This window comes from Populus euphratica, unplaced genomic scaffold (assembly GCF_000495115.2).
Source record: "Populus euphratica unplaced genomic scaffold, PopEup_1.0 scaffold129.1, whole genome shotgun sequence".
Classification (NCBI taxonomy): domain Eukaryota; kingdom Viridiplantae; phylum Streptophyta; class Magnoliopsida; order Malpighiales; family Salicaceae; genus Populus; species Populus euphratica.
In genome coordinates this window covers 358,681-367,113 of record NW_011499907.1, presented here as the reverse complement: position 1 = coordinate 367,113, position 8,433 = coordinate 358,681, and the positions used below count along the sequence as shown (strand labels likewise).

The window sequence follows — 8,433 nt, the reverse complement described above, 5'->3', positions numbered from 1 at the left end:
CTTTTTCTTTTTCATTTTTAGTCCTTATTTGATCTGATTTCTTCTTGAGTTATGTAGTATTAGAAAAGAACGTTTGAGGCTGGTAGGTGACAACAAATTTAGTTGGCTGACTCCAATCCAAGCACGTGCTTCAAGTGACTGAGCTAACTTTTGGTACGAGTTGTAATTACACGAATCTCACTGTTATAAACCTTTTTTTTAAAAAAAAAAAAAAAGCTTTCAGCAGTACAGAAATTGGTAATATTTCCATTTTTTCAATATTAAAGGTGTCCTAAACCCCTGTTTACTAAAAAAAAAAAAAGTTTACAACAGTACAGAAATTGGTAATATTTCCATTTTTTCAATATTAAAGGTGTCCTAAACCCCTGTTTACTAACAGAAGCATTGTAAGGATGTCAATTTCACCCTGCACGGGACCTTAACAATTAAAATGGATCGAACTCGTGCAAATCAACAACTTTCATCATTAAGTTGTGTGATGATTTAGGTTTTCAAGAATTATGATGAGTTATTTTATATAACAAATTTAATCTCAGCTGATTCCTACCGTGTCAACAAGCTCCATAACAATGTAAGTTCTGTTATCAAGAATGGTGAAATTTAGCGTTACCCATTCCTGTTCGTAATATCACTTGAGCAATGCACGGCATCAGGAAACTCTGCTAGATGACTTATTGATTGATCATAAAATTACGTATGCTCCAAGTTATTTGATTTTATATGTTGAGAATGCTCTCTTTCTATCTTCACTTCTTTTCAGATGTTGAAAGTACTGGCATGATGTAGCGCATTCGCATTGCTATATGATTTAAATCCCATCCAGTAATATCACTTGCTTAGCAATTCATCCTCAATAGGAAAGAAAAATGTACACTCTGCATCATACTTCTGCTCATAGTTAAAAGTCCAGTCAACTGCAGGCATCCCAACTTCTCTCACTCATAGAAAAATCTACAACATCTTTGAACTCATCTGAATACCTTCTTTTGTTTTCGCTTGAAAAGATTTGAGTTTCTTCTTAGCAATATTACAGTTAACAGTCAAGTCACAAGGCTATGTATGATTCTCATGTTTCTATACATTGCCTGATGTGTTTGTTGATAATCTACAAGTTCTGAAATGACCTTTGTGTAACATTCAAGTGACTTGTGCGGTTCATGCATATGCGAATTGCCTCCACCTTGGTCATTTGAAGCGAGGAAGACGTTGAAATAAACTCTAGAAGTTATTTTTCATGATTTGGAATATTTTCCTTGTTCATTTAGAATTTTTTTTTCTTATTTAATTGTAACATAAAGTTTAGATTATATAACATAGAGTAATAAAATTTTGAATCAAGGTTTTTATATAATAATTCTTTTTAAAAAAAAAATCGTTTCTTGTACTTATTATCTGTTTTCATCAACATCAGCTTTACATCTTCTAATATTAATTATTATATTATGACTGATGTTTTACCTTTATGTTCTTAATTTCTTTTATTTTAACAAAAATATAATTATTTAATATAATTTCAAAATAGAAAAAAATTATTTAATCTAATTCAATAAATAGTTGAACTTGTTATAATATTAAAAGAATTTATACAAAATATTTAGTTGAATAATACAGAGTTATGATAAGAAAACTAGATCATAGATAAATAATGAAACGTGGCTGCAATCAATGTGTTCTTGTAAATTAACAGCAGCCTGGAAAAGCATGGAGTAGCTCTCCCATAATGGCAGCAAGATTGCAAGAAGGTACAGTGCACATCGTACTCCGGGCATCAAATCATGAATGAACATGTATCACCGTAAAGAAGAAATACACTTGAGAACTTTACTTTCATATCACTGTATATACAAAATGCGGTTCAGCTGTGTGATTGCCATAGGATAGAAGACCCAGCATCCTATTGTAAACTGTCAAAGTTCTTTTTCATGGAAACAGCTGAGCTAAAACGCCTAATTAATGGTGAAAATTACAAAATTTCATGTAAGAATATATCAATGTTTCATGAAGCCAAAAGGCCTACCCTTTGCCCCGTTGTCTTTAACCCAGTTTGGCTTTGAGGTCCTTCTTGGAAGAGAATCCACCTCCAGCGAGAAGGCTTGACAGGAAACCCTGACTGCTTCTATTATAATCCTTGTCACTCGAATTGCTTAAATTGCTAATAAGAGACCAATGCGTCTCAAAATCTGGCTCATAACCACTTTGTTGCATCATTTGCATTAGCTCTGATGCCTTCCTTGGATTGTTTTCCAAGCGATAACCATCAATTACAGAGCAGTACATCAGCCTGGTTGGAGTCTCGCCGACCTGAACCATTGAAAGAAGGAGCTTTGCTGCTTCTGCAGGTTGTCCTTGTTGGCAATACTGTTGGACAAGCAAGTCCCATGTGTTGATACTTGGCTTAAGATTCCTATCCAACATCTCAGCATGGAAATCCATAGCTTGGTTCAGTTGATTTCTAGAGCAGAAACCACGAATTACAGAATCATAACTGGTAGAACTAGGCATATTTCCTTTCTTCAACATTACATTCAGAAGGTCAATAGCCTTGTCCAGTCTTCCAAGGCAACAAAACCGCTTAATTAAATTATCGTAACTAATACTTTGAGGAGTTAAACCTTTATATACCATTCGGTCCAGAAATTGTTTAGCTTCTTCAACCTTATCCTGGAAAAGAAGGCCCTCAACAATTGCATTTTGAGCAATTGAACCAAGAATCCAGCCTTTCAATTCTATTTCTCGACTCAATTCCAATGCTTTATCAAGTTCCCCAATATCACATAGGAAGGTTATTACTGTGCTTAAGCTTCGATAGCTAGGCCTAAGCTCCTTTGAAATCATTGTAGACAGATAGTGCATACCAGTAGAGACATCTTTGCATTTAGAAAATCCATATACCAGAAAATTATACGTAACTTCATTGAGCGCCAACCCCTCCTCCTGTAATTCATTCAAAACCTTCTTCACGTGCATAGCTTCCCCAGCAGAGAGAAGATAGAAAATCAGAATGTTGTATAGGATGATGCTAGCAGACTTGCTTTCTTGCACCATTACCTTCTTCAGGCTCAATGCATAATCCACTTTACCCTCTAAACACATCAAACGCACATAACTGCGATAACTCGAGATTGTGAGGCTTGCAGTTTTTCTTATGACAACACCATGCATCTCCCTGACTTTCTTCAAGTTTTTGGTGTGGCAGAATTGTTGCAAGAGCATGTTATCAATATCAGCATCAGGTAGCAGCCCCTTGGACAGCATATTCTGGAAAATATTGGCTGCTTCCCCAGCCTTTCCTGTCACACAAAATCTTTTAGTAAAATCGCTGTGGAATGTAGTTTGCACCCTCAAAACAATTTCCATTAATTCAATAGCTGTCTGAAGTTTATCAGCCTTACACAGCCAGGGAATCAGAATTAGAGATACGTCCAAGGACGGAACCATTTTCCTAGCAAGCATTATGTCTAATACTGCGAAGGCAACTTTATACCTTTTCTCCTTGCATAACCCCTTTATAAGATGGCTATATGCAATTTGATCCAAGGCACAACCATGCCATAGTAGTTCTTCCACAAACAAGTGTGCAATGCTCGAAAAGCCTGTAAAAGAAAGCTTTTCAAGGAAGATATGTACAACTTCTAACCTTGATTCAGGATTCAATACCAACATCCTTTCCAAAAGCTCTAGTACCTCCTTCAGCATTCCACAATGGCACAGACATTCAACCACAGATATACAATCCACCAACCCTGGTAACCATTTACCATTTAGAGCAAAATCCCAGCAATCATGAAGGTTCCGCAAATTTTCCTTCTTACACAGTCCCTTAATTAGAGCAGTAAATGTTTCACTGTTAATTGTTAAATTCCTTTGAAGCATTTGATTAAAAATCAACCACCCTTTGTGTGTCAATCCAATTTTGCAGTATGCTTGGACTAGCAAATTGAGAACTTCTTGGTCTAGTTGATTAACCAGCTTTGGCATCTTCTCCAAAAGACTGCTGCATAACTTGATATTGGAACGAGGAGTGCAAAGCCCCTTTAATAATGCTGAGACAACAGAGAGAGACAGTTCTTGACCCCATCGAGCCATTTCACCGGTCAACGAGTATGCAACTTTAAAATTTCCATTACTGCATTCCTTCCTTACTAGAAAATCAAAATCAGGTACCATAGAATCTTCAAGTATCCCCGTTAATCTTTTGTCATACTCATCCAGGTCTGTATCCAAATAAAGTCCATTACCAAGGTTATCAAAGAATTCTGTCTTAGAAAACTCAACATCATTGTCCCTTTTCAACCGCACTGATAAAGTCTTGAGCTCCAAGACCATAAATGCCTTTGAAAGAGGATCCTCAAGTGCGGATGATTCAATTAGACCACGGTTCACCATCTCATGAATCACCACCTTTACTTCATCAAATCGTCTAGCCCTGCAATATCCTGCCAAGAGAATTTTGAAAGTTGACAAAACAGGGGTTGTTCCCATATCCACCATTTCATCAAGAATGTCTTGTGCATGCTCCCACATGCCTTCTTTAAACAACGCACTGATAAGAGCATGATGGCACCATATATTGGGTTTTAGGCCTCTAGATAACAACTCTGATAAATATTTGAAGGCACCACTCAATTTTCTTTCACGACAACAACAACAAATCAAGATCCCAAAAGTTACTTCATCAGGCATAAAACCCAAGTGCTCCAATTTGAGCCTGAACAAATTTGCTCTCTCTACGCCAAAACCAGTACATAAACTGAATAAAATCTTATTGCCAGTAAGCACATTTGGGGAACATTTCATTTCAGCAAAACACCTTACTGAATCCTCAAAATCCTGCTCACAGTACCCAAGAGCAATCTCATTAAGAACCAAGCTGCTAGGCTCAAATCCCAAGGCCATTAACTTCCTAATAAAATTCCTCGCTTCTTGAATCATTCCATCCCTACAAAGTAATCTTATAACATTCTCAAAACTAGCATTTTCTCCTTCGCTTACACTAATCCCCAGTTCTACCAGATCTAAAGAAACTCGAAATGCTAGCTGGGTTCTCTTCATTCTTACTGAAAGATCAACAAGAGCACGATAACACAACAACGATGGCACTAAATCTCGCTCCCTCATTTGATCATACACTAAGACAGCCCTTTCTAAATCACCAACACCAACATACCCTTTAATCAAACTAACAAAAATCTTACTACTGTCCATTGAAATTCCTTGTCTTTCTATTGCCAAAAGCAATAACTGAGCCTCTCTAAACATCCCATGCCTAACAAGAATAGAAGCCATAACCTCACATGACTTGGGAAAATGCCTAAAACCCTTATCTTGTTCGTTAGCACACTTAAAAATCTCCCATAAAGACTCAACCTTTGTACTCTTAACTGCAACTCTTTCACATTCAGATTGAAAACCCAGTAACATTTCAAGCACATCTTCTGGTTTCAACCTCAAAACCCTCAAAAACCGACGTGTAACATGAGGTATTACATCAGAGATGTCTAAGAGCGGCATTTTAAAAGAAGCATCATTAAGAAAGTTGTGTCTTTTGGGTTCTTTTTTATCAAAGAAATGAGAACACTTAGATATAACAGAGTGCGCAATACCGTTAAAGTTAAAAGACGATAAATCTTTGTGGGGTTTTAGTGACGGGTCAGTGAGAGAACATGTAAAGAATCGAAATTCAATGGACATGTGAGTGAAAAGAGCACTGACCCTTTCAAGTTTAGCATTATTTGAAGTGAAATATGATAGGTTTTGCAGCATTTGATTGCAGAGAAGCTTGCTTCTACTTCTCGATTTCATGCCTCCATTTGCTCGGTATCTGCCTTTTGGAACGAATGCCGTGTGCAGCGGAAGAAGAGAACTTTGAATTCCCTCTAAACGACTTCTCGTCTAATAGAAATAGACGACAATACTTGATCGACGAGGTAAAGAATACCTTATAAAAAGCTTCTTAAATAAGATACGAAGATCCTACATTTTTATTAAAATTATAAGTTTTCGATATTTTAAAAGAAAAAAATTTAAATAAGAATTTAATTTTCTTTGAATTTGAAAATTTATTAACAAAAATATATATACATTCAAGTTTTTATTTCTTAGTATGTATTCACATAATAAAAAGTCTATTTTATTTTTAATAATAAAAACTATATAACTTGTTTTTAGGGATAAAATCATTTTTTTTATTGAAATCTATTTGTCACAATAAGGAACCGATCTCTTTATTTTTTTTTACACAAAGTAATATGTAAAACACCCTTAAAAATCAAATTTCATTAACTTTTTGGGTAGGAACATTTTCAATTTTTTATCTTTATTTATATAATGTAATTGTAAAAATGTTATTGAAAGAAAAACTTTTATAGCTTATGTGAGATTTTTATTTTTATTTTTGTTATTTTTTTTATTAATATCATAAAAACACTTAAATTTTTTTATAAATTAAATAGACATAAAAAATAAGAGTTGTTATATGCACCAATAAAAAAGAGATACTTATGCCTTTTAGGTGATGTCTATGATATTTTCTAGCCGTTAAAAACAGCCAACTATCTTCTCTTCCAACTCCTCACATGAAAGCCCATCCAATTGAACACTGCATGTAAAATTTTTCATAATGGTTTTGTGATGGTTGAATTTTTCTCCCTTTTTTTTTTCTCTCTTTTCTCCTTGAAAATTATGTCAACCTTGCTAAAATCAAAGGTTTTCTTCCATTTCTTCTTATTTAAATTATGGTTTTTATTTTTTTTATAGTTCTTTATTTGTTTTGATTTTTTTTATTAATTATATTTTTTAATTTTATCTTTTAGCATTTTGTTGTATTTGATTTTTATATTAGATTTAGTTTTCTTTTTTTTTTTAAAATAAATTTGTTTTAATTTTATCTCTTGTCGTTTGATTTAATTTAATTTTTATGTCAAATTTAATTGTTATTTTAAAAAAAATTGCCTTGGTTTCTATTTTAATATTATTTTTTTCAATTATCTATTTAGAATTGGGTTTTAATTTTTTTAATATAGTTATCCTGGTCTCATGACTCTAGTCATAGGTATAAAATCTTAACCTTGATTGATATTGGTCTTTTTTATGTGTTTTTTAGCACCAATTTAATTTTTTAATTTTATTATTCAATATTATATTAAAATTAAGTTTTTTTATTTTTTTTTCTATGATGATAACTTGACCTAACAGTTTGGGTCACATATATTGTCATGTTAGCTCGGATTAACTTAGGGTTTTTACATTATTTTATTTCATTTCTATGTCAAATTTTTTTTACATTCTTTTAATTGCTTTTTTTTATCCTTTTTCTAAAATTAATTTTTTTTTTTTTTTTTTTAGCCTTTGACAATGTATTATTGAGGATTGAGCTTTGTTATTTTTTTTATAAGATCATTTTCGTCTTATGACCTGGATCATATGTATGAAATATTAACCTGAGTTGATATTGATCATTTTTTTAATCTTTTCTTTACCTATTTTCTTTATCAATTTCAGTCTTTGATATTGAGTTATTAAATATTGATTTTTTTATTTTATTTATATGTTTTCTATGAGAATTTTTTGGTCTTACGATTTGGGTTACAAGTTTACCATATTATCTTGGATTACATTGAAGCTTTTTTATTTTTTAAGTTTTTTTCATCTTTTTTCCTTTAGTGTTAAACATTTATAACTTTTATTTAGCTTTTGTACATAATAAGTTAAATACCAAATATATAATTTGAATATGACTTATATTGGTCTTCCAGTAATAACAATAACTATCAAATTAAGACCATATGAAATTCATACAACGGTCTTGTTATCATCTTTTATTACAAACAAAAATCTGAAGACAATCAACAATTAGCTTAGGTAAAAAAAATAATATAAATGTAGCCTTTTCATGGTTATAGATCTGTTTTTCTTGCTCCTCTTTTCCCACATCTCTGTAGTTTATATGTCAACTTAAAAAAGAGAAAGTTAGAGGTATGGTAAGACATTTAGAGATAAAGAGGAATATATATATATATATATATATATATATATATATATATAGGTAAAGAGGATGATGTAGATATTGTGAGGCTTAGTAAAGAGGTATTTGATTTATTAATGAAGAAAATTAAAAAAAAGGAAATTGAATATATAAGAATATAAGAATTCAAAGGAATGCTTAAATTTATATTGGTGTTAATTTATGAACAGAATAAAACTAAGTAAAATATGATTGCACTCAATTTTTTTTATTGTTCCTACTTGCTTAAAATAAAAATAAAATATGTAAAAATATAAAATTGTGTAGGAAATAGTTAATATTTTAAAATTATAAAAAACTTATAAAAAATCAATATATAATTTTTTTTAGTTTCTTAAAAATGTTTGAGAAAATTAGGGAGAGGATAAAAAATAAGTTATTACAATAGTTACATGAGAAATTAATATTAA

At 32.0% G+C, this 8,433-nt stretch overlaps 1 protein-coding gene across 1 annotated transcript; it reads right to left on the bottom strand.

Annotated features, from left to right (window-relative positions):
- Window positions 1–1,766: 1,766 nt before the first annotated feature.
- LOC105133466 (Pentatricopeptide repeat (PPR) superfamily protein) lies at window positions 1,767–5,896 on the bottom strand. Its single transcript, XM_011037487.1, has one exon. The coding sequence runs from the start codon at window positions 5,800–5,802 to the stop codon at window positions 2,035–2,037; it is 3,768 nt and encodes a 1,255-aa protein (XP_011035789.1). The 5' UTR covers window positions 5,803–5,896; the 3' UTR covers window positions 1,767–2,034.
- Between the last annotated feature and the right edge of the window lie 2,537 nt (window positions 5,897–8,433).